The sequence below is a fragment of the Pseudophryne corroboree genome, chromosome 7, assembly GCF_028390025.1.
Source record: "Pseudophryne corroboree isolate aPseCor3 chromosome 7, aPseCor3.hap2, whole genome shotgun sequence".
Classification (NCBI taxonomy): Eukaryota; Metazoa; Chordata; class Amphibia; order Anura; family Myobatrachidae; genus Pseudophryne; species Pseudophryne corroboree.
This window is the reverse complement of record NC_086450.1, coordinates 427,542,003-427,568,285: the sequence shown is the minus strand read 5'-3', so window position 1 is coordinate 427,568,285 and position 26,283 is coordinate 427,542,003. Positions and strand designations below refer to the sequence as shown.

The following is a 26,283-nucleotide window of genomic DNA, read 5'->3' as shown; positions in this document are numbered from 1 at the left end:
ATCACGACAGCTGGGTTACCGGTGGCAAGCGCAGCGTGTCCCCTTGCGGGCTCACTGCGTTTGCCACGCTTTGGGCCCGGTGGCGACCTACGGTTGCCACAGGGTTATACTCCTCCTCGAGTAGCCCACCACCCTTGTGGGGATTCCCGACCGCCGGTATTTGTATGTGTAAGCAGTGGTGACGCCACTTACTGTTGACCATAATACAACGTGACTTTGTATGACATCGTGCAGAGATGTTTGGCTATATAACGGTATCTGCATGAAATAAATGCCTATATAGAAATACAAGTCCATAAAACATGCATGGAGTTCTTTAGAAGTCGTACCTGTGTCTGAGTACGTCCCCTGCTATCTCCTCTCCATCTGTCCATGAATGGATGGGACACAAAATACTTGTACCTAGACAGGAAAAGAGCAGTGATGTAGACTGAAGATCAATGACATCAGCAAGTGACCTGTCGCTGACATTTGATCACTGCACTTATTGCGAAACTTAGATCTGGAGCCTGATTCAGATTTGCACGCAATGTGCTGAGGAATCTGGTGATTTTTTTAGCTAACCGCATGCAACGTGGCCTACATACGCAATTTACAGCGATTATAAGTGATTCTGAGTCTTCTGCATCTTGACCGCTTTTCACGTAGTCCGACTTAGGATACCAGCTTATGGGATCTCCCATTGCTAAAAGTGACCAAAATTGTGACCACATTCCATGTGACTCAGAGTCTAGTCCTATACAATACTATAAGCCCCTCCACATTCTGTTTTTGGGATGCAGGTGCAATTTAGTGACCAGGTTATAGGATCTTAATTCCGGGTCAACTAAATCTCTTTAAAGCAGCCCAGCACATGGCTCCCAGGGGATGTAGTTATGTGACCGGCGGTCAGGAGACCGCCAGTCACAATACCTCCCCCTATATCCCGTCCCCTTAGAATCCCGACAGTAGCAGGGTCTATTCCCACTCGTGTGTGTCCATAGATAGGGTCGGATTGGCCCACAGGGGAACAGGGGAAATCACCGGTGGGCACCACTGCCTGGGAGCCCTCCTCCTCCTCTAGTGATCAGGTTCCAGACTGTGCACATGAATTATACATTATACATATGTTACCTTATATACTGCACAGGACTACAATGTATTCTCTACAGTGCATTGCCAATATTTATCTGGTACATTATCATGCACACACTAGAAGTATTTATATATTTGTCAAGGGGCCCAGCCCAGGCACTCACTAATGGTTAGGCAATCCAATGTAACAGCTGCCCACACCCCCTCTGGAGACTGACCACACCCTTAAACATGGGTCCCGTCCACTGCATTCCCCGGTGGGCCCTTCATGCCCCAGTCCGAAACTGCCCATAGAGTGGGAATAGAACCAGTGGCGAGTGCAGCTCACCACCGAGCCCACCACCGAGTTGCGCAAGGTTTGATACCTCTCCCCCTGTGTATGAACCACTGTAGAGAACACATGATGTAGTGAAAGATATTGATCTCTTCCGTGACTAATGATATCAGAGGCTGGCATATATCAGGATATATCTCATAGTGGTTTATACAGTTATATGTTTTTACATCACTAATGTATTATATTGCTCATATACCATCAAAGCAATGAATGTCCATAGCCATATTAGCCCTCTCCCGGCTCGCTGTCCACTCCAATAAGCAGGGTGGGAAGGTCCTGGCAGTCTCAGAGCCCTGCTGAGCTTTCTGTATTGCTAGAATAAGCTTATGTTGGCATACTGGTTTATACCCATTGTAGGCAAAGTCCGACACATACCTGGGAAAACAAACATTATTGATGGACAGTTTCAAGATCCGAGCATTCCTCTATACTATAATTGGTTCAATGTAGTTCCATATAGTTTGTAAATTACACCTTCATCAATCATGTTGCAAAGTGTTACTCAGATATCAATTAACATTAACAGACAACAATGTCAAGAGTCTTACTTGAGAAGATACTTGTCCAGGTTTGGGGAAGGGGCGAAGCTGCTGAGACAGGATGCCAGGAGGTACCATCCACGTTCCTCGTTGTTTGGGTTCGTGTTCTGCCACACCTGATTGGCAATTTGAGCCAAAATCTCATCCCTCAGCCCCATGTTAGACAGCCCCTTTTGGATGATGTAATTTCCAAACAAGATCTCCTGGGCTTCATCAAGGAACGGGTCACCCATGAACCTCAGCACCTGGATTATTGAGAGAAGAAGGAAATGTGAACAGCAGATGGAATTGTGCAGTAGGAGGAAGACCAGAACAGGAGGAAGACCAGAAGCATACGCCTTATGTGAATAATTCAAATCATGGCCTGAATATTCTTAGGTCAGCGACCTTTAGATAAGAATACTTACTAGTTTGAAGGCAGTAATGGCTTGTGGCTTTAGCTCATCTTCCACAGGAAGTAGAGAAGACCCAAGTGTCATTGTCAACATCCCAAAAAGGGGCTCCTGCAAAAGAGAGGAACACTTGTGATTATCATGAATCCTCTGATCATTACTTGGTAATAAGTTCGCTTAATTGTGGCTGGTGGGGTAAGTACAATTAGATTGACCATTGGTACAAACAAAGCATGGAAACAAGCTATTCTGGAACTACTACCAAGGTAAATGACCCATTGTGGTAGTACCATATGACTATCAAGTGGGGCTTTGTGTTGACTCTTCCACAACTTGTATCTATCTATTTGATAGATACCGATGCAGATCATCATGGTTAAAAAAAATGTATGGTAGGTACCATGGAGGACTGTGGTATATACCATGTATGGATGACACCATGCAGAACTAATGTTTGGTAGGTACCATGAAGGGCTTTGTAACAGATACCATGGGATCGCAGTGATGATGTCTGATGCAAGTGGACAATGCTTTCAGTCTGCACATGAGTCTGAGAATGCGTATGCATCCCGATGGGTACTGTTCTGAGACGCAGAATGAATTTGCGCACTGAATGATTTTTCAGTCGGTGGGCATGTTGCGGACGGCGGCTTTGTCTAAAGACGGAGTAGCGTTGACACAGGAGGCCATGTTCAGATGACAAAATTGCACCTGCCATACAGCTGGTGCAAGTGGGGGCATCTCAGTGGGCTCAGAGTCGGTTTCGGCATTAGAAGAAATATGCAAACGCAGTTGCAGCAAAAGACGATACAATTAGTATACATGCATGTCACTTTTTGTACATACTATTAACTGTAAGCATGCAGCATGTAGCAGACCTGTCCTAACACAGCTTGCCCCCCCCCCCCCCTCCTCCTTAAGGAGGGAGTTGGGGGCCGACATGAGAGACACTGGCAGGGGGGAGCAGGGATAAGGATGAGAGTGCTTGACATTATTGACAGAGATGAGGGAAAGGAGATGGGCGATGAGGGTCACAGAAATGAGCGATAAAGGGCATTTGAGGGATAGCGATGAGGGATGGGGAGAAAGGAAAGTAAGGCGACAGAGATGAGGGAGAGGAAACAGAGAGGAGGACATATATGAGAGAATGAGGGGGAGGTAAGGGGGACAGAAATGAGAGAAGTGAGATGGGGTGAGGGTACAGAGATGAGCAATAGGAAGAAGATGATGAGCATTAAGGGTATCGTGAAGAGGGATGGGGAGAAAAGAAAAAAGGGTAGAGATGAGGGAGAGGAGACAGGGGAGGCAGATATGAATGATAGAGGAGGTAAGGGGGACAGAAATGAAAGACAATGAAACTGGGGTAAGGGGACAAAGATGAGAGAGAAGAAAATGAAGGGTGTTAGGGGGATAGCAATTAGGGATAGGGAGAAAGAAAGTAGGGGAACAGATATGCATGGAGAAGGTGGGGGTGGGGGGAAGGAGAACTAGTGAGATGGGGATGAAGGGACAAAGATGAGAGACAGGAAGATGAAAACAACCTGCAACGCCACGCACGATAACGGGTCCAAAATACTAGTGTTACATAGTAGTTCTAGCAAAGCTAATATAACTACCATATTGAATTTATTTTATGCTTAATGGAATGGAATACATATACACTGTATAGTGCACTGGTCATATAGAGCAATAGTAACAGTGCCATCTAGCTATCTACTGTCATACTCAGGAAAACATGAATATTATGGTCAAATTCATGAACATAGATCAAAGCAACAAGACTTTTAAATCCTTGTGAAATTGAAAACCTATAACCATTTTCCCATTAGTCTACAAAATAAAACTACTGTAGATCAAAGTGATGGAGAAGATTCAGTACAACCAGCCGAATATTGAAATATAGCGGCCCTCTTTCCCCACAACACTTAGGGAGTCCACTGGCAAGGGAGAGATTCTGTTGTTTTCTTCTGGAACTTAAATGTACAGTATAAGCTATCTATGCGCTGTTAGGTCAACGAAAATGACGCTAATAAAATGTAATTACAAATAAACATTGATATATATTCCCCATTCACCCCAGTGTAAAGAGCCATAGCTCATGTGACGCTTTCTCTTACCCTGAAGAAAACCCGCACATATTTGAACATGGGGTAGTTGTTGATGTCGAGGGGCAGTGTGAGCTGTATGTCGGCCTGCACCCTTGGGGAGTGAGAAGGAGTAATACATTCCATCATGAGGTTCTTCTGAGCTGAGGGAAGAAAGGAGCAGAACAAAGGGTTTACCACTTAAATGACGATTTTTGTTGCGAAAAAGCGCTCAGAATTGTCGGTTTTATTGTATTTAAAAAAGTTTAAAAAGTCTTTTTAATAAAATTGATAAATATATATTTTTTTTTAAAATAGATACCCCATGGCCATAGGCCCCCATTGTAAAATTACTTCCCACCCCCCTCAGAAATAGCCCCCCAGTGGCAAAAGATCTACCCCTACCCTTCTAGTGGTAAAGAGGTAATAGACCCCAGTGGAAGAGCCCCCTCACCCCAATGTCAATGGACCCCCCACTGTTCAGTGCCCCCCCCCCCCCCCCCTTCCCATGTGTTTTATTTTTAATATATAATCCCCCCATAGTAAAATCTTGTTATGGGGCCTCCTCCCCCTCATGTCAAGTGATCACCCCACCCCCCTCCCCCCATTGCAGAGATAGCGCAGCGGAGTGTGTGGCAGGGGGGACTGGTTATCAGCAGACACCCCACACCGCTGCAGCTGATCTCTGCACACACTATGTTCCCCTCCCAACACTGTTAGTTCTGGTGCATGCGCCCCAGAATGCCACTTGCAAGGCATTCTGGGGTGCCATTTTGTGAGTGATGTCGGAAAGACCACCATGTCACTTCCAGGGGGCGCTGCAGAAGGAGGAAGTTAAAACGGGGGAAGCAGTGGGTGTACCGGAAGGTATGTGGTGCGACCTGGCCAGGTAACATACTCCTGGCTGCATCACATACGTTAGTGCCAGGCAAGCGGTTAAACAATGGTAAGAGGTGGACTTCTAATCACTATACATTTTAGCTTCTATTACCGTGTCTCATGCTCTAGACACTGGAGGCAGACATTTTGTGAGCTGAACCAATGAGACCTACAGTATCAACTGTCTAGCAACCGGTGACATCACACTGTGCTGCATTCTTTCTTTTTTTTTCTTGAAAGTTCATGATTTGTTATAAATTCATTTAGTCAGTTTGTTATTAATGTATTGCTCTATATATGCAAATTAGCTTTCAGCATTTTACCAGGGTTAGAAGCCTCTGATCCATGGCACATCATCCTGTCAGCACTTATACCTTTCACATGACACGGTGGAGGCTCTTCTAAAGTTATAATTCTGGCCTTATAGGTGCCTTTTGGTCTGACCACTGCACAGGTCGGAAATTTCAGATTTGGCTGCAGATAGTATGAATAAATGTGAGCTCTGGCCGTTTGAGCTGTGAATGGCTCCTCTAAAGATCTCACCATAAAAAGACACAGGGCGGGATGTACTAAGCGGAAAATGCGGTAAACCCCCTGTTTACCGCATTTTCCTGATGTACTAACCCCCGGCCGGCAGGACAGCGCCGCGGCGGGGTACGCCAGCTTTAGCTGGCGTACGTCCATAGAAGCCTACGGGCTTCTCTCCGCGGCGCTGTGTGAGGGATCCGATCGGATCCCTCCCAGCATGCCCTGCGGCCGCCCCCGTCACCCCGCGCATGCGCAGACTGACTTCTGGAGCCGAATCCCGGAAGTCAGGCTGCCGCTGCGCATCGCGGAGGACAGCTCTTATCGGAAGAGCTGTCCTCCGCAATGCTGATCGCATATGTTAGTACATATGCGATCAGCATCGTGGCGCAGGGAGGCGATGGGCGACGATGTACATTAGTACATCCCGCCCACATTGTGAAGCTTAAGACATGACTGGGGGAAATGTATCAAACCCTGGAGAGAGATAACGTATCAACTAATTTGCTTCTGACTGTCATGTTACAGGCTGTGTTTGAAAAATGAAAGTAAAGAGCTGGTTGGTTAGTACTTTCTCTTTCTCCATGCTTTGATAAATCTCACCCCTGACACTAGTGGAGCCATTTACCTGTTGCAGCGCGGAGGAGGCCGGCCAGCTCTGCTGGGATCTCCAGGTTAGTCACATTGAACACCTCTCTCTTGGTCAGCTCCTGGAAATAAATGGGGGAACATACAGTATTTTGTGATTAGTCTGGCCAAGCAGCAACAATCTGCTGATGCAGAAGTAAGGGGTCTATTTACTAAGCCTTGGAAGGAGATAAAGTGAATGGAGATAAAGTACCAGCCAATCAGCTCCTAACTAACATTTTTCAAACACAGCCTGTGACATGGCAGTTAGGAGCTGATTGGCTGGTACTTTCTCTCCAGCGACTTTATCTCCATCCAAGTCTTAGTAAATAGACCCCTAAGTATCCTGTCAGACAACAGCTGGTTGTCAGTCTCTACGGTCTTATTTCCAAAGGGTATAGACATATTTCAAACTGTCCTGCTTGCCAGGGAGAATCGTCGGTTTCAAAAATATAATGATTGGCGTAGTGGTTAGCATTGCTGCCTCACAGCCACGAGTTAATTTCCAGACCAATGAAATATCTGTGTAGAGTTTGGATGTTCTCCTCAAGTTTATGTAATTCCTATGGGTGCTCTGGTTTCCTCCCAACCATTAAAAACATATTGACAGGTTCATTGATTCCTGTCAGTAATAATGCCTAGTGTGTATGTGTGCCCATGTGGTAAGCCAGAGGTTCCCAAACTGTATGCCGTGGCTCCCTGGGGTGCCTCGGGACACTTGCAGGGGTGCCCTGGGTTGGGGGTCCAGGACCAATTCAAATTATTCATGGTCAATATAATAGGCAAAACCAGTGCTGGCGGCTGCCAGTCATAAAATATGTGGCCAAACAGAAGCAAATCTTGTCCCTCACCACACAACTGACCCTAAGGATGACATATAAACGCGATCTACTTAATGTAATATTTCTTTCTAAATTCCTCAGTAATAAATTTTTGGCCTAGGGGTGCCGTGAAAAAAATTCTGATGCTCTAGGGCGCCGTGATTCAAAAAAGTTTGGAAACCGCTGTGGAAGGCAATATAGATTTTAAAATCCACTGGACTGTAAATGGGCTAATAATCTCTGTAGAGTGCTGCAGAATAAGTGTGCGCTATATGAGTAACTAATAATTAATAATCATTTGTTAAACTCATTCCCTGGAATTGACTGTAATTTCCATTATCAACTACTGGATAATCCAGAGCTAATAGTGCACCTAGATCCTCAGTGGTCACTGGGCCTTAGGCAGAGGCGTACAGTGCCTTGCTAAAGTATTCACCCCCCTTGGCTTTTTACCTATTTTGGTACTTTTGTTTTTAATCTGAATTTTATGTTATGGAACTGCACAAAATAGTCTAAATTGGTGAAGTGAAATGAGAAAAATTTATAGAATTTTTTTTTTATTAATAAATAAAAATTTGAAAATTGGCATATGCAGATGTATTCACCCCTTTGCTATGAAGCCCTTCAAATGTTCTGGTGCAACCAATTTACCTTCCGAAGTCACATAAATAGTAAATGAAGTCCACCTGTGTGCAATCTAAGTGTCATATGATCTGTCAGTATAAACACACCTTTTCTGAAAGGACCCTGAGGCTGCAACACCACTAAGCATGAGGCATCACACCATGAAGACCAAGGAGCTCTCCAAACAAGTCAGGGACTAAATTGTTGAGAAGTACAAGTCAGGGTTGGGTTATAAAAAAAATATCCAAATCTTTGATGATCCCCCGGAGCACCATCAAATCCATCATCTTCAAATGGAAAGAACATGGTACCACAACAAACCTGCCAAGAGAGGGCCAGCCACCAAAACTCACAGACCGGGCAAGGAGGGCATTAATCAGAGAGGCAGCACAGAGACCAAAGTTAACCCTGAAGGAGCTGCAGAGTTCCACAGCAGAGATTGACCACAATAAGCCATACACTCCATAGAGCTGGGCTTTATGGAAGAGTGGGCCGAAAAAAAAGTTACTTAGTGTTAAAAATAAGAAGGCACGTTTTGAGTTTGCCAAAAGGTATGTGGGAAGGTGCTCTGGTCAGATGAGACTAAAATTGAACTTTTTGGCCACCAAGGAAAACGCTATGTCTAGCGCAAACCCAACACATCCCATCACCCCAAGAACACCATCCCCACAGTGAAACATGGTGGTGGCAGCATCATGCTGTGAGGATGTTTTTCAGCAGCAGGGACTGGTAAACTGTTTTGAGTCGAGGGAGAGATGGATGGTGCTAAATACAGGGATATTCTTGAGCAAAACCTGTTTCAGTCTGCCTGTGATTTGAGACTGGGACGGAGGTTCACCATCCAGCAGGACAATGACCCGAAGCATACTGCTAAAGCAACACTCGAGTGGTTTAAGGGGAAACACTTAAATGTGTTGGAATGGCCTAGTCAAAGCCCAGATCTCAATCCAGTTGAGAATCTGTGGTCAGACTAGAAGATTGCTGTTCACAAGAGGAAACCATCCAATATGAAGGAGCTGGAGCAGTTTTGCCTTGAGGAATGGGCAAAAATCCCAATGGCAAGATGTGGCAAGCTCATAGAGACTTATCCAAAGCGACTTGCAGCTGTAATTGCCGCAGAAGGTGGCTCTACAAAGTACTGACTTTAGGGGGGTGAATAGTTATGCACGCTGAAGTTTTCTGTTATTTTGTCCTATTTGTTGTTTGCTTCACAATAAAAAAAAGACATCTTCAAAGTTGTAGGAATGTTCTGTGAATGAAATGATGCAAACCTTTAAACAATCCATTTTAATTCCAGTTTGTGAGGCAACAAAACATGAAAAATGCAAAGGGGGGTGAATACTTTAGCAAGGCAGCTTTAGCAAGGTAACTGTCAGAGGCAACGGAGACAGCTGCTGCCGGCCTCCTGCTCCAGGATCAGAACCCACAATCTATTACACTGGAAGCAGTCACCTTACTGATGAAGCTATTTGCTCCTGTAGAGAAAGTGTGAGAATTCTTACTATATGAAGTTACTTCTCTGACAATCACAACTTACTTCATATAGTTAGAATTCTCATGCTTACTATACAACACCATTACTAGGTGATGTAGTGGTGGGTTGGTCATAAGGACCTAACTTAATAAGTAGAAGATGTCTCTATAGTTTTATTTACACAGATCCAATATGAAAATCTCCTATCCTTGTGATCTCAGTGTAGGTCCTAATGTGAATGGGGTGGTGCTGGTGAGCCTCTATTCCCCTTATATACCTAATCTAATGCATACATATAGTTATCTATATATAGGGGGGGGCACCAATATTTATCTTGCCTCTGGGAAACTGGGACGAAGTTACGCCGCTGGGCAAAAGCCTACGTTGGCTATTGGATGAACCAGAGCTGGCGGTGCACCTAGATCCTCAGTGGTCACTGGGTCTTAGGCAGAAGCCTAAATTGTCTATTGGAGAATCCAGAGCTGGGGGTGCACCTACATCCTCAGTGGTCACTGGGCCTTAGGCAGAAGCCTAAATTGGCTATTGGATAATCCAGAGTTGGTAGTGCACCTAGACCCTCAGTGGACACTGGGCATTAGGCAGAAGCCTACGTTGACTATTGGAGAATCCAGAGCTGGGGGTGCACCTACATCCTCAGTGGTCACTGGGCCTTAGACAGAAGCCTAGGTTGACTATTGGATAATCCACAGCTGGTAATGCTCCTAGATCCACCTGGATAGCGTGACATGCAAAGATGCACCTATCCCCTCTAACAATGTCCTGCAGGTGAAGCAGGTGCATGAATTCTTACATGCCATTAAATGACTGGACAATAAAACCCACCAATAATATAGCGGCTATTCGGCGCAGTCAGAATGTAGCACTCACCTGTTCAGCTTTCTGGCGCTCTTCCTCAGCCAGCCTGCGAGCCTCGGCCTTCATCTGCAAACATACGGAAGAGTGGGAGCAATCCCCAAGGTGAGACACATCCCCCCCAAATAAACAGACAGACAGACAGACAGACACAAAGACAGTTCCTGCAGCCCACCACACAGTATATTTTTATATCCCCTTGTCTGTGTTCCCCACAAACCTATCAGCCCTATACCAGATTCCCACCACCCCAAATGGTCCTGTGAGACTCACTCTGAGCCGGGGCACATCTGGAGCAAAGCGCACACTCTTCATTTCTGTCTTTCCCTGCTCTCTGTGAGATGGCTGTGACTGCAGCGCTGGGTGTGAGCTAGTCCAGCCCAGGTCATACTTATTTATAGGCGTTAGATGACAAGGGACTGAGGCAGTGACATCACATAAGCTAACACACAGGCACCCTTCCCTCCCTCGGTGCATTTATCAACCTGTCATTTCACGGAAACAGCACAAAATCTTATTACTATACTGTTACTCCTACTTGTGTGGTATAAGTATAACCAAATGCAGAACACTTGTACTGAATATACAACATTGCGACTGGACAGCTGCAGACTGCCTGCTCCTACTGTACACACACAGTCATACTTAGTGTCACTCTTTAGTTTCATAGCTGGGATTATGAATGGTCAGAGTAATCTCACAGTAACTTGTACATAATTTGTGTAAACCAGCCGCATGTCAATAGTTTATTATCTAAGGTCAAAGTATGTTCTTTTAATCACGAATGCTAAGTTAAAACCTCAGGCTAGCAGTGCATGTATAATTTAGTCATACATTTCCACGGGATGTAGTTACATTGTCGGCTGTCGGGATCGCGGCTGTCGGGATACCGACGCCCAACGCATTTCCATTGTATATCCAGAAAAATCACTGTCACATAGAATACACAGAGCATTTGATATAATGGAGACAAATGCTCATACAATATAAGTGTCTGATCCCTCCAGATGAATTTGAATACGCAGATTAGGGTTTGTCATGTATAGTATGTGATGTTATGAAAGATTGAGGGGCTAATTTGCTAACATTGCACTTGGGCGAGCCTCTGTAAGGGGGGTTATGAGCAGCAATTCTCTGATAATTATTGCAATATCACTAGGAGGCAAATGGAACAGCTTATAACCAAACATGCTCCATTTACAGTGTCTCCTATATATTAGCCCAACTCTGTGATTCTGTACCTGGCCGTAACGCTGGGCGGAGTCACAGGCACAGATCTACCAGATGTCCTCTCACTCTGACCGCCCATCCCCGCCCAGTCCCCTCCCCGTCTCCACCCTGTCCCCTGTCTCCCTCCTCCCTGTACACTCCCTGGTGACAGAGCAGCCGCTGACTGTGAGCGGAACTCACACTACCCGCCTCACAGACTAGCGGCTGCTGCAGAGTTCAGGGGACAATGCTGACACTGACAGCCGCACTCGCTCCCCCTCCCACCCGTGGCAACCAACCGCATCCACCCAGCACCCGCGCCACTCCCGCCCTCTCCCCCACCCGTAGCACCAACATCCGCGGCCGCCCACCCGCGGCACTCCCGTCCCCGCCCGTAGCACCGACACCCGCGCCCCCCCCCATCCGCGGCACCCAACGCATCCCCCCACATCCACTCCCACCCGCAGCACTCCCGCCCCCACACCTGCAGCAAACCCCGCCCCTCCCCCACCCGCGGCACCCCGCCCCTCCACCACCAGCGGCACCCACGCCCCACCCCCATACCCACCTCTCCTGACGCTACACCCCTGCACCCTCCACCCCACCCGCACCTGTCCCCCCACCCATGGCACTACGCCTTCACCCCCAGCATCCCCCCCTCCCCCACCCACAGCACTCCCACACCAGCTTCTCCCACAGCCCCCCACCCCTCCCACACCCACATCACCCCAGCTCCCAACCCCCCACCCATGGCACCCCCGCCCCTCCCCTTCGCACACCACCCCTGCTCCCGCACCCCCACCCCTCCGCTACCTGCAGCACCCCCACCCCACCCGCTCCCGCAACCGTGGCACCCTCACACCCACCCAACTGCACCACCCCGGCAAACGGCCCCCTCCCCCACCCGCGGCACCCCCACCCCACCCCCATACCCACCTCTCCCCCCGCTACACCCCTGCACCCTCCACCCCACCCGCACCACCACCGCATCTGCCCCTCCTGCACCCACCCCTCCCCCATCCACAACACCCCTGCTCCCACAACCCCCTCCCCTCCCAACCCTCGGAAACCCCCGCAGCCGCCTCCCACCCCCCAACCGCAGCACCCCTGCACCCACGCACCTGTCCCCCCACCCATGGCACCAGCCCACCACCCGCAGCACCCCCCCTCCTACACCCACTGCACTCCCACACCAGCTTCTCCCACAGCCCCCCCACCCCTCCCACACCCACATCACCCCTGCTCCCAACCCCCCACCCATGGCACCCCTGCCCCTCCCCTACACACAGCACCCCTGCTCCAGCACCCCTCCCCTACTTGCAGCACCACCCGCCCCCGCAACTGTGACACCCTCACACCCACCTCCCACCCACCCAACCGCACCACCCCAGCAAACGGCCCCCTCCCCCACACACACAGCACCTGCCCCTCCCCTCCCCCCCAACACCCACGCACCTGCCCCTCCACCACCCGCAACACCACCACAGCTGGCCCTCCCCAACTGCGTTAACCCCACACCAGCCCCTCACCCACCCACAGTGCCCTCTGATCCCCGCACCCGCCCCTCCCCTACCCGCCGCGCATCAGGACCCCCACCACACCCCCACAGCCGCCACTCCCCCACCCACAACACCTCCGGCCCCTCCCCCACCACCATCATCTATAGACACCTTCCCTCATTCGCACACCTACCACACCTTCCCCTCCACAACCCCCCGCACCTCTGGACCACCACCCACAGCACCTCAGGACCCCCTCCCCCATCCACGGCTCCCCTGCAGCCACCCGCAGCATCTACATACCCCATCCCGCACCCACACCTCCCCCACCCGCAGCACTTCTACAACCCATCACCTAACCCCCACACCCCTGCAACCCCACCTTCCCCTACATCACCCCTCCCCCACGCACAGCACCTCCAGACCCCTCCTTCATCCACAGCCTCCCGCACCTGCCCCTCTACCACCAGCAGCATCTACAGACCCCATCCACACCCCCTCACGCCCCCCCCCGGCACCCCACCCACAGCATCCCCATACCCGCCTCTTCCCCGCCCCTGCCCCTCCCCCACCCGCCGCAGCTGCACCCCCACCCTACCCCAACCTCGGTATCCCTGCACCGGCAATCTCCCCCACCCACCGCAGCAGCACACCCGGGCCGCCACAACCGCCGTAACCCACCCCTCACTCATCCACAGCACCCACGGACCCACTCCCCCATCCGTGTCATCCCCGCACCCGCCCCTCCCCTGGCTACCGCACATCCAGATCACCTACCCCATCCAGATCACCTACCCCACCCGCAACACCCCCACACCCGCCACTCCCACAACCACAGCACCTACCCACCCGCATTATCTACAGACACCCTCCCCATCTGCTGACCTCCCACACCTGCCCCTCCCCCACCCGCAACACCTCTGGACCACCACCCGAACCCCCTCCGGACTCCCTCCCCCATCCACAGCTCCCCCGCATCAACCCCTCCCCCATCCACAACATCTACATCCCCCATCCGTGCCATCCCACACCCACACCTCCCCCACCCGCAGCACTTCTGAAACCCATCACCTAAGCTCACCCCCCCCCTGCACCTCCAAACGCACACCCCTACATCACCCCTCCCACACACACATCACCTCCATACCCCCTCCTTCATCCACAGTCCCCCACACCCACCCCTCGCCCACCAACAGCATTTACACTCCCCATCCGCGCCCCCTCTACACCTCCCCCTCCCCCACCTACAGCACCTCTGCACCCTTTCCGCCATCCGTGCCCCTGCACCCACCCCTCCGCCACCCACAACACCTCTGGACCCCCTCCAACACCCACCCCTCCACCACACGTAGCACCTCGGACACCATCCGCAGCCGCTACAAGTGATGCCCTGAATCGGGCTGATCAGCCGCACGGATAGGCACCTCACTGAACCCACCCCCTTTCCAAACCCCCCAAACTTTTGTGAGTATACTAATACTGTGGCCATTATGTGTATAAGCGACACTGCTACCTGTGGCCATTGTGTATAAGTGGCGCTGCTACCTGTGGGCACTATGTGTATAAGCGGCTCTGCTACCTGTGGCCATTGTGTGTAGAACCAACTCTGCTACCTGTGGCCACTGTGTCTATACGCGGCTCTGCTACCTGTGGGTATTGTGTGTATACGTGGCTCTGCTACCTGTGCCCATTGTGTGTATAAGCGCCTCTGCTACCTTTGCCCATTGTGTGTATAAGCGCCTCTGCTACCTGTGGCCACTGTGTGTATAAGCGCCTCTGCAACCTGTGGGTATTGTGTGTATAAGCGGCTCTGCTACCTGTGGCCATTGTGTGTAGAACCAACTCTGCTACCTGTGGCCACTGTGTCTATACGCGGCTCTGCAACCTGTGGGTATTGTGTGTATATGCGGCTCTGCTACCTGTGCCCATTGTGTGTATAAGCACCTCTGCTACCTTTGCCCATTGTGTGTATAAGCGCCTCTGCTACCTGTGGCCACTGTGTGTATAAGCGGCTCTGCTACCTGTGGGCACTGTGTGTATAAGCAGCTCTGCTACCTGTGGGTATTGTGTGTATACGCGGCTCTGCTACCTGTGCCCATTGTGTGTATAAGCACCTCTGCTACCTGTGGGCACTGTGTGTATAAGCACCTCTGTTACCTGTAGGTATTGTGTGTATAAGCGTCTCTGCTACCTGTGGGCACTGTGTGTATAAGCGCCTCTGCTACCTGTGGGTATTGTGTGTATAAGCGCCTCTGCTACCTGTGGGCACTGTGTGTATAAGCTGCCCTGCTACCTGTGGGCACTGTGTGTATAAGCGACACTGTTACCTGTTGGGTATTGTGTGTATAAGCGGTTCTGCTACCTGGGGGTATTGTGTGTATAAGCGGCTCTGCTACCTGTGGCCATTGTGTGTATAAGCGGCTCTCCTACCTGTGGCCACAGCACTTTGGTGTCTTATCTACAGTGCATTGCTGTTAGTCATCTGGTACTTCATGATGCAGACACTAGCAGTATATACTACACTATGTTATTCATTGTGCCCTGCGGCCACTCTGCATGCCCTCACAAAGGGCTACGCCCCCTTGACAATCGCACGCCCTCCCCCCTTACAATATTTACCCACTGCCATAAAAAAAAAATTCAGGTAATACTCCATATAATAACAATTATAGCACAGCTGAAGCCCATGCAGGTGTTAACCGGTCATAGCCTCTTGCAACGGTATTTTCTCTCTAACACCTTCCCTCTCTTTATCCTCTCCCTACCACCCTGCCTCTCCCTATCCTTTACTGATCGCACAGCGTTTCTCTACATTCCCCCCCCCCCCCCCCCCCACGCCTCTCTATCGTTTCTCAACCGGACACCATTTCTGTATGCCCTCTATACTGCCCTGCGTTTCTGATTCTGTTATCTACCAGCCTGCGTATGTTCAAAGGCGTGCAGGGGTTAACGGGGCGTAGCCCCAACCGACGGTGTGAAGAGCGCCTGTAGGGCGCGATGAATCACCTAGTACTTTAATATGAATCCAGTATGATTTACCGGCAGCTGGGATGCCGGACGCCAGCTTACCGACAGAGGCATCCCAGACGTCAGTACGCCAGCAGCATCCCCCTGCGGGCTTGCTGCACTTGCCACAGGTTCTATTCCCACTATATGCGTGTCATGGACACCCATAAGTGGGAATTGTCCTGTACGGCAGGTATTCTGGCTGTTGGCATTGTCGGCTGTCGGGATTCCGGCGTCAGTATCCTGACAGCCAGTAAATTAAACGCATCCCTGTAATACAGCTATTTAGTACCCTCTGTATTTGCCCGTGGGTCAGTCATCATGAAGTTATTTGTTTTATGGGCATCTATAAATATACATCTTATATACTGGCAGGAGCATGCTCAGTGAGCTCCTGAGAAACAGCCGATGACATTATCAAGCTGCCAGCTTGCAGTACATTGGCTCTGAATGATCACATGAGCTCAGTGTCGCAAAAAGTCCTGCCCACACCAATAGCATTGGCGTTTCTATAATGGGTGCAGTGTGTGCGGTGCACACGGGCCCCTGAGTCCCCGGGGGGGCCCCACACCGCACACACTGCACCCATTTCTCCTATACTAACCTTTCTGGAGTCCATCGCTGACCGTGTGTGGTCCCTCTCCTCTCCCGTAGCCGTTGCGCCGCTGCTAGCGCACTGACCACTAGAGACTCTGGCACAGTGCCAAAGTCTACAGCGCATGCGCAGGACTCCGAAAAAATGGCGCGGTGGCCATTTTTCGTAGTCCTGTGCATGCGCCGTAGACTCTGGCACTGTGCCAGAGTCTACAGCACTCATAACGCTAGCAGCGGCGTGACAGCTACGGGAGAGGAGGGGGCCCACACACGGAGTCTGCACATGGGTCCCCTCCTCTCTAGAGACGCCCCTGACCAATAGCTAACCAAAATAATGCCTACAGCACTAATTACACAGGTCGGGATGTAGTTGCCATCCCGACGTATGGGATCCCATACCCAACCCCACAGTACCATAGCTGAGTTTTGGAAATTTGGACTGTGCTGCAGCCCCACCCCTGGAGCCGCCACTGGTACCCGTACAAGTCATGAGGAGCAGCCTCCATACCAAAACAATGCCAGTGCTTTGGATGACAATAAAAATATGCCACCTTACCCTCAGGTATCTTCTCCGATTCACATACATATGGACCACTGCTCGGAACTTCATCATACTCTTCCTCCAATTTTGAAATCTCTGTCTGAAAGTGACAGAAAAATGGGGGTGGAAGTGACAGGGGTGCAATTGTGTACAGCTTCATTTTGTCAAAAACAACTTTTCAGTCAGTACAGCATGAGAGCATCTGTACATACTCTAGACACCAGGGGGTAAATTTACTAAGGGTCGAGTTTCTGTTCCTGACTGTTTTGAGGTGATTTGGTGGTGATTTTGCAAATCAGGTATTTGTTAAGGGCAAGACTGACTCAAAATCCCCTCATAATCGGCAGAAATTCGACTTCACACACAAATAGAACCTCAAATAGACCATTAGTACTTCCCCATAGACATCAATCGAAAACGCTCATTTACTAACAGTTGATTTTAAAATCAACCAAAAATCGCCATTTTCAGTCAAACCATCAGAAACAGTTCTATTTGAGTTTCAAACCATGTAAAATTGTGAAGCAATGTGGAGCACTCTGGCTCATTGGCGTTTCTATCATGGTTGCCATGTATGCGGTGCACACGGCCCCTGGGTCCAGGGGGGCCCATACCGCACACACTGCACCCATGTTGTTTTAATACTTAACTTTCCGCGACGGGTGCTGCAGCAGTGGCAAAAATCACACCCAAAATGGCCGCCGCACACGCGCAGTACAAAATTTCTCTCCGGACAATGGTGGGCGCCATGTTTACGGAGACCTGCGCATGCCGGAGACTACGGCGCCTGGAGAGGAGGGGGACCACCCAAATTCTGCACACAGACCCCCTCCTCTCTGCTCTGGCTGCATAAATCATGCCATTTAAAGGCACAGCAATGATTTTAAAAAAAATGGTGGATATGCAAATTAGCACTGGAATGAAGGTGTTTGTGGGTAATACACTGCATGTGACATATTTTGCCCAATAGAATGCTTTATATAATTCTGTAGATTTTTGGTAGATTTTGTGTCGATTTCTGGTTCTATTGAGAACACATTTAAAACTTCAAATAGAAATCAATGCACCATCAAAATCAGAATGGACCCAAAATTCGACTGTTAGTAAATGACCTATTTTGAATAGTAACACTGTGGTCGATTTTGTGGGGATGTTGGTCGGTTTTGGTCAGTTTCAAACTAGACCCAAAATTGACTTTTAGTAAAGTTACCACCATGTATTACTTGTACAAATACAAGTATATCCCTGGGACCCTAAAGGTTCAGGATCTATGGACTCTGCTGGCATGTTGGGTTATCCAAAAGCCTGTAGAAGTGTGATTGTACACTGTTAAAGTGTGATTGTACACTGTAGAAGTGTGATTGTGCACTGCAGAAGTGTGATTGTGCACTGCGGAAGTGTGATTGTGCACTGCGGAAGTGTGATTGTGCACTGCGGAAGTGTGATTGTACACTGCGGAAGTGTGATTGTACTTTGTAGAATTGTGATTGTGCGCTGTAGAAGTGTGATTGTGCACTGCAGAAGTGTGATTGTACACAGACTGAGTGTTACCAATACAACTAATATGCAAAATACCACTCCAGTCATCCAATTAGGTGCTTTCACCAGTGGATCGAAGATGAACCATGCAATGGACCCATGTGGTTTTGCTAGTTGGTGTCTTACATTAATTGCTATTAATACTCAATGAGTAAATATAATACATAAAACACCCCCAGCATTAATTCAAATGATATTACCTCTCACAGAGGAGTCATGTGACCATATATAGAGACAAAGCTGTAAGCTGGGCGCTATAATGACTACTTATATCTATTACCAAGCTACAAGAGGGCTGTGTTCTTCATAGTAACACACAAATAACTTAATACCATTTAAGTATTATAACTAAGGTCTGAGATGGACCTTGTACCTGGCCAAGTAGCCCCGTGCCAGTGCCTGGAGTTGAATAATCCGGTGTCGCAAGGTTCTGAAACGCTTGCGGGTAAGGAACCCACGGCTGTAGCGCTGGAGAGTCACAGCCGCCTTGTTCATGAGCTGGTCTCGTTTGCTCTCCAGTTGTTGGTAGAGATTCTCCTTCATAAAGAGCTGAAGAGGACATAGAGAAGGGAGAAGGATGTGAGTGCAGGCAGTATCGGCAGGATAAACCCAGCTTCTATTTCCCACCCACAGATGAGTACAGTCACACGTATTCACAGATAACTTCCTATCGTAATCATTACTAACATATGGTCTGATTCTCAGTCGGACATAACAAGGGAAATGCAGACAGAACCCGGGGGTATCTGCAATACTGCGCATGCGCCATACAAAGAAGGTCATTCAGATCTGATCGCTAGGCATCGATTTTTGCTATCCTGCGTTCAGATAGTCGCTGCCTACAGGAGGAGTGGGATTTCGCTGTGCAAGTGTGCGATCGCATGTGTAGCAGAGCTGCACAAACTGATTTTGTGCAGTCTCTGCGCAGCCCAGGACTTACTCAGCCGCTGCGATCACATCAGCCTGTTCTGGACTGGATTTGACGTCAGACACCCTCCCTGAAAATGCTTCATCCCGCCTGCGTTTTTCTGGCCACTCCCTGAAAACGATCAGTTGACACCCACAAATGGCCTCTTCCTGTCAATCTCCTTGCGAACGCCCATGCAAATAGATCCTTCGCACAATCCCGTCGCTGACCGGCGAACCCCTTTGCAGCCGTCCATTGCGCCTGCGCATTGCGGTACATACGCATGCTCAATTCGGGATCTGATCGCCCGCTGTACAAAAACGCACAGCAGATATCAGATCTGAATTACTTCCATAGACGGCAGATTGCAAGTCTGATTGGTCCATCTGTTGACGGACCGATCTATTAGTGAAATGGGTGTTTCTGTGCGTCAACTGTCAGTGTCAATGGAGTGTCGTGGGTGCAGCTTGCGCAGGGGTGGGACTCCTGTTGGCATAAGGTAATGAGCAGGCATTTGCGGCCGCAAGGTACGCAGCCACAGAAGCATCCCACTCAAGCTCAATATGCAAATTCTATGATTATTATTTATTTGTTTATTTGTTATTATTTGCTTCTCCTGTTTTATGAGTGAATAAATCTGTGTCTCCACTACTAAAGGTCCGTACACATTAGACGATGTTGCTCTGTGATCGTCGTCGTCTAATGTTTCCCCTCCCGGGCCGGCCGGTCGGCGGCCGACTGTACACACTGAGCGATATATCGATCAGTGACGTCACGCCTCCGCCTGCCCTGCATGCAGGTCATGGATGACAGTCCAGATCCTGCATGCATGCACTGGTGACAGCGACGATCGTTGCCGACCCGCGGGGCCGCGCATCGGTCGTCGCTGGCGGCATACACACTTGCCGATAAAATGAGCGACGTCGCTCAGGGAGGGGGAAAATGAGCAACGTCGCTCATTTTATCGGCAAGTGTGTATGGGCCTTAAGCCTATACCCCTGTTTAGTCTGACAGTTCCCCAGCCCTCTCCTCTACACCGCCATAATATCATTAACGGACGTCTCGAACAGATGGATAAAAAGTTGGGAGAGTCACCTTGCTCACTCCGATGCAGTACATGGTGGGGTTGGCTGACGGACACAGTTTCCTCAGCACAGTGACGCAGATATTCCCGTCTACGCGGATATTGCGGCCAAGGTCCATGACACAGCGATACCTAGAGATGAGAGGTCAGGATGAAGGTGAAACTCTCTGAATATAAGCGGCGTTCCTATCAGTCCTTATTGGTACTAACGGGTGACCAGGTTCCACCATGAAGTATTGCTGACCAGATCTGGAACTGGTACTTGCTATGTCTGACATTAAGGCGTCTATCATTTATTGTGATTGCTCTACCTTAACATATACTTTAAGCTAGCTTATTAACTAAAAATAACGACACGGACACCAACTGCATTAGATTTAAAAGGACAATGGGGCAGATGTATTAACCTGGAGAAGGCATAAGGAAGTGATAAACCAGTGATAAATGCAAGGTGATACACGCACCAGCCAATCAGCTCCAATATGCAAATTGACAGTTAGGAGCTGATTCGCTGGTGCGTTTATCACCTTGCACTCATCACTGGTTTATCACTTCCTTATGCCTTCTCCAGGTTAATACATCTGCCCCATTGTATTTATTAATAGGATGAACCTAAACACAGGGATGGCAAGGAAAACGCTACAATGGCCAGCTCCAGTCAAATATATCATACAACTTGGCAGCGACTGAAACGCCCCCAACTGTAAATGGTGGCGACTGAAACGCCCCAACTATATATAAGCATAACCTGCTCTGTGAAGGACTCACCACTCCTTACTGGCATGGTACGGACCTCCTACTAAGAACGCCCATTGTCCCCCCTCAGAGGCAGGACAACACCGGCCATCCATCAAAGGGGTAAGTGCCCCACAGCGACCACTTGTGCTACATATGACCGCTGGCCGTAGCGCTTTCCCGCCGAATTAATAGAATTAATAGAATGAATTTCAGATCGAATGAGTATCATCAATGTAGAACATGAAAACAAAAGTAAAAAATTTCAGGAGAGCGGGCGGGCTTCCAAACCGACAAGAGGGCTTACATCAGTCAAACCCCTCCTTATAAAGGCTGCTAAAGCTCTCCTACCCTCTACTACTGATAGGCCAAGCCTAAACCAATAATAAACAGCCTAATACCCTTGATCTGCCTAGCAACATAGCCTAACTAACCAATCACAAAAATCAAAGACTCAGGGCCTATTCAGCTCTCTCCCATTTAAAGTAAACAGAATTTTTTTAATTTTTTTAATTTTACTTTTTGGGTTGTTCCTAGTCCCTTAATATAGGACCCCTGAATGTGGCCGTTAAACAAGGATTGGCTTCTCGATAAAGAAGGAAAAAGAGGTATCACAGAAGAAATTGGAGGATGGCAGACCTAAAGGTGACATAAGGAAGATAGGCATAGACTACCAGGAATTGTCCTGGAGACACATAAAGTAATGCAATTAGGGAATACATTGGATAAGCATATAGCTATTGTTAAGCCTGATCCAAACGTGAAAATCAACTTATAGGACACATATGACGGACCCATAGGCTCTGTACTGCTGTAGATTTCTGTTCTCCTATGTTTAAATTAGGAACTGGAAGCCCAGTAAATATTAAATATACTCTTAGGGAACGATTTTGTTTTTGTGCATTTAATCTCCAGTCTAAAGTGATGCGAGATCGGAAGGGTGGGTGAATTCAATTGTAGTTTTATTAATTTGCTGATTGTGCCCTGACAGACAAGGTTTAGCCACATTAAAATGGATTAACCCAACCAAAGTGCTGGTCAGCATGCGAAAGTGCCATTTGAGGGCTCAAATTGGTCACTTTCCACACATTTGTTCTCGCCAACAGGGGGGAAGGAAGGGGGCTGAGATCGCATAAGTGATAAAACCTGCAGTTTTTAATAGTCGGGAAACTGGGCATGCGCAGGACCCATTCTCTGCATGTTCAGAACGGGTCCTGTGATCGCATTGCAGAAATGCAATTGCCTCTGCCTGATTGATAGGCAAAGGCGTTCGCAGGGATGGACGAGGGTGGGGCAGCCCCCCATTTTCCAGGAGTGGCGAGGCCTAGGACTGCACCGCGAGATGCAGTTTCCTTGGCCTCACAAGCCGCCCTGTGACAGGTAGTCTGAGTAAGCTCAGGTTTACTCAGCCTGCCATCACAAATGAACATCGCAACCGGACTGCAATGTAATCGCAGTATTGTTATTTCAAATGCCTGCATTTGCATTGCTAAGGATTGCATTTGCAAAACTGCTGTGAGCAGCTTTGCAAATGTAATCCTTAGTGAATTAGGCCCTATGATTGGAATCAAATTTGGAGTACAAATACCTGCCACGATACCAAAACAAATGAATATATTTCTATCACAGGTTTGAGATACTATGGGCCTGGATCAGAGTCACACACTATGCCAAGATCCACTCAAATGGATGATCTTTTTTCTTCTGCACATGGGTCTGACTGAGTCGCACACTACATGCATCCTGATTTTGGACATACAGTTACATATAGATACGCCAGTGTACACACCGCTGAATCCGTATGCGGGCGTGCAAATCTGCATGGGTAGCATATGCGCCTAGCCTGTGACAGGGCGTCATCATCAGCGTGTATTTGCAGCTGCCTGTAGCAGCCTCTGAACATGCGGAACCGCGAATAACTGCAGCTCTGCTGGGGCCACATCTGCAGAAACTCGCCCTCTCTGAACTGCCTATTCTTCTTGCCACAGTTCCGCCTCTTGGGACGTAACTGTAGATGCACCCATATCATATTTGCCTACTCGCCCGGAACAGCCGGGATGCTCCCAAAAATCACGCTGCACTCCCAGTCACCTGGAAAAGCCCCCCAGAAAATTGGTTGCTACTGGCACTGCCCACTTCTCCACTCTTTGCACTACTTGGTACATCAACCCCATATATCTGTTGAATGGGTTTGAAAAGTCAATTATAGGACTGAGATCCTGAGATTATATTTGTACTCAAACCCGATAGTTTGTGCACAAATACAATATTTGGGGGTCCGCACAGGCACAAGACCCGTTCTGTGCATGTGCAGAACGGTTCTTGCAATGTTGTTCGCAGTCCCATTAGCTTTGGCGTTTGGGAGGCGGAGCGTAGGCGGTAACTGGCACCGTTATTCACATGGGGAATGGTGATCCATTCGCGATCTCGCAAATGCTAACAGGAGGCGTCTATCTCCTACAGTTGCCTCCTGCTGCATTGGAATGCCAATGACACGGAATCGCACAGCCGCTTCCTTGCGGCTGCGCAATTCCTTCCAAACATGAATCAGGCCCAGTGTTCACATTTTCTCATCACCTATCACTCACGTTCTCTTACCTGCTCAGAAAGATGTGGAAAGGGATCCGCACAGGATAACCCTCCTTCCGAATTCGGATGGTCTCTAAAATTCCAGAGTATTTGAGCTGACTGCCTACAACGTCTGGTTCAAACATGGAAGGTTCCTTAAAACAGAATAAGTCAGTACAAGAGGGGGCATAGAGTGAATATGTACACTGTGCTTTACTGTATATGACAGTGTTACACTCATAGGTATGTATGTGCCCCTACTTTGTCAGAACCTGACATGCTGATATAGTATTTGCCATATGGCTGTGCATAAGCTACTATTATCTGTTACTGGAGTGCTAGCTCTGTGACATGCCAGGGTGACATCTGTACAATATGCCATTTAACTTTATGTTAATGCACCTAATGTATATTTACTTGTCTGTTCTGAATTACTTGTTCATTATAAACTACAACATAGGGCTGTTGTATTGGGATGCAGTCAATTTACCTACAATCAAAATCCTGATGGTCAAAATACCGACAACCATTGACTGACGGTCAAAATACTGCCAAGGTCAAAATACCTTCAAGGTCAAAATACCGACATTTAAAATGTCGACAGGTCAAAAAGTCAACATGTGTTTTTCATGATTTTTTAATTGAAACCAACTTGTTCATACTTGGACCTGGAGGGGGAATATAATAGTGTGCGAGGCACTGCGCCTGCGAGCCATGCGAGGGGACGCGGTACACTTATATGGTGTCTATGTCAGCCTATGTCGACATACACACCAAAAAAAAACAATGAAAAACTCTCGTCGACTTTCTGACCTGTCAACATTTTAAATATCTGTATTTTGACCTTGCTGGGATTTTAAATGTCGGTATTTTGACCTTGTCTGTATTTCATCCTTTTCGGGATTTTGATCATCGGTCAATTGTTGTCTGGATTTTGACTGTCTGGAATTTTATTTTAGGTATTTCATACTAAACTCGTATTTGTATAAGCTGTGAATACAATCAATGAAAAAATAATATATACATTCCAGATATTTAGGGCCTGATTCTGAGTCACAAGCAAAAGCGCACGCAGCAGCGTCTATTGCTGGTCGTCTGCCACTGATTTTATGTAAATGCTGCTTCATACTCCTTCCTTGGCTTACGGTCGACATGGAAAAAGGTTGACATGCATTTTTCAAAAAAATTTCCATGTCGACCTTGTTCATGTCGACCAATAGTGGTCAACCTAATGACTGTCGACCTAAATCTTGTCGACTTAATGACCCATACCCCCTTCCTTGGTGTACATCTGTGCGGCTGAACGTGCAGGGACTGAGCGCCCACTGTTAGCGTCCATGCACGCTGAAATAGGGATTAGTGCATCCTTACATTAGACGCACCACTGAAATGTGCACCTGCACTACGGCAAATGCAGTCTCTCTGTCTGACCACAGCCCCTATGCCTGTAGCTGTGCGTCTGAGAACGCAGTCATGTGCATTGACACTCCCATGACATGCCCACTGAATGTCCCATTTGTGCGTTCATTTCTAGCCACCTCCCAGCGACCACCCAAGGAACACCAGTCACTTTTCCACCACATTTCTGATACCGTACATCCCGATCGCAACAGCATCTTTGTCCGCACACTGAGGGTAACGTTGGCACCGTAGGGGTTTTCAAAAATTTCCGTGCATGCGCAGTTGTAAAGACTCACTGAACTGCATGAATATCGGCTGTGCGTGCCGACTGCGTGCAATTTAGAATCAGGCCCTCAGTGTTTTCCCAAAACACACTGATTTAATGTCATTTACCTTCTTGTTGTTGGGTTTAATACATCGAACAAAAAAGGGGTTGCACCTGTAGGGAGACGGAATATACATGATGACTTAGGAGTGCAGCAAAGAAGGCTAATAAGATATTAGCATGCATAAACCGGGAATTGATGCAAGGGACGAGAGTATTATACTCCCATTATATAAATCACTAGTGAGGCCACATCTTGAATACTGTGTGCAATTCTGGGCACCATATTACAAAAAGGATATCCTGGAGCTAGAAAAGGTTCAGAAGCGGGCGACCAAACTAATCAAGGGCATGGAGACGCTGGAATACGAGGAAAGGCTTGCAAGGCTAGGCATGTTTACATTGGAAAAGAGGAGACTAAGAGGGGACATGAACAACATCTACAAATATATAAGGGGTCAATACACAGAGCTCGGGAGGGACTTGTTTTCTATAAGATCAACACAGAGGACACGTGGTCACTCGCTTAGGTTAGAGGAGAGGAGTTTCCACACATTGAGGCAAAAAGATTTTTTCACAGTAAGGACAATACGTGTTTGGAATTCCCTGCCTGAGAGAGTAGTAAC

The 26,283-nt window shown here is 48.4% G+C and overlaps 1 protein-coding gene across 1 annotated transcript in view; it reads right to left on the bottom strand.

The window, feature by feature from the left end:
* The window catches only part of MYO15A (myosin XVA), a 192,311-nt gene that overhangs the window by 122,122 nt on the left and 43,906 nt on the right, over nt 1–26,283 (bottom strand). Inside the window, exons 19-30 of the mRNA XM_063932826.1 lie at nt 25,726–25,771; nt 23,962–24,086; nt 20,640–20,760; nt 19,011–19,186; nt 17,114–17,198; nt 10,265–10,318; nt 6,459–6,540; nt 4,460–4,590; nt 2,358–2,453; nt 1,960–2,195; nt 1,608–1,786; nt 330–402 (exon numbers count right to left, since the gene is read on the bottom strand). Coding sequence (XP_063788896.1) covers nt 330–402; nt 1,608–1,786; nt 1,960–2,195; nt 2,358–2,453; nt 4,460–4,590; nt 6,459–6,540; nt 10,265–10,318; nt 17,114–17,198; nt 19,011–19,186; nt 20,640–20,760; nt 23,962–24,086; nt 25,726–25,771 — 1,404 coding nt within the window. The remainder of the gene's footprint in view (nt 1–329; nt 403–1,607; nt 1,787–1,959; nt 2,196–2,357; nt 2,454–4,459; nt 4,591–6,458; nt 6,541–10,264; nt 10,319–17,113; nt 17,199–19,010; nt 19,187–20,639; nt 20,761–23,961; nt 24,087–25,725; nt 25,772–26,283) is intronic.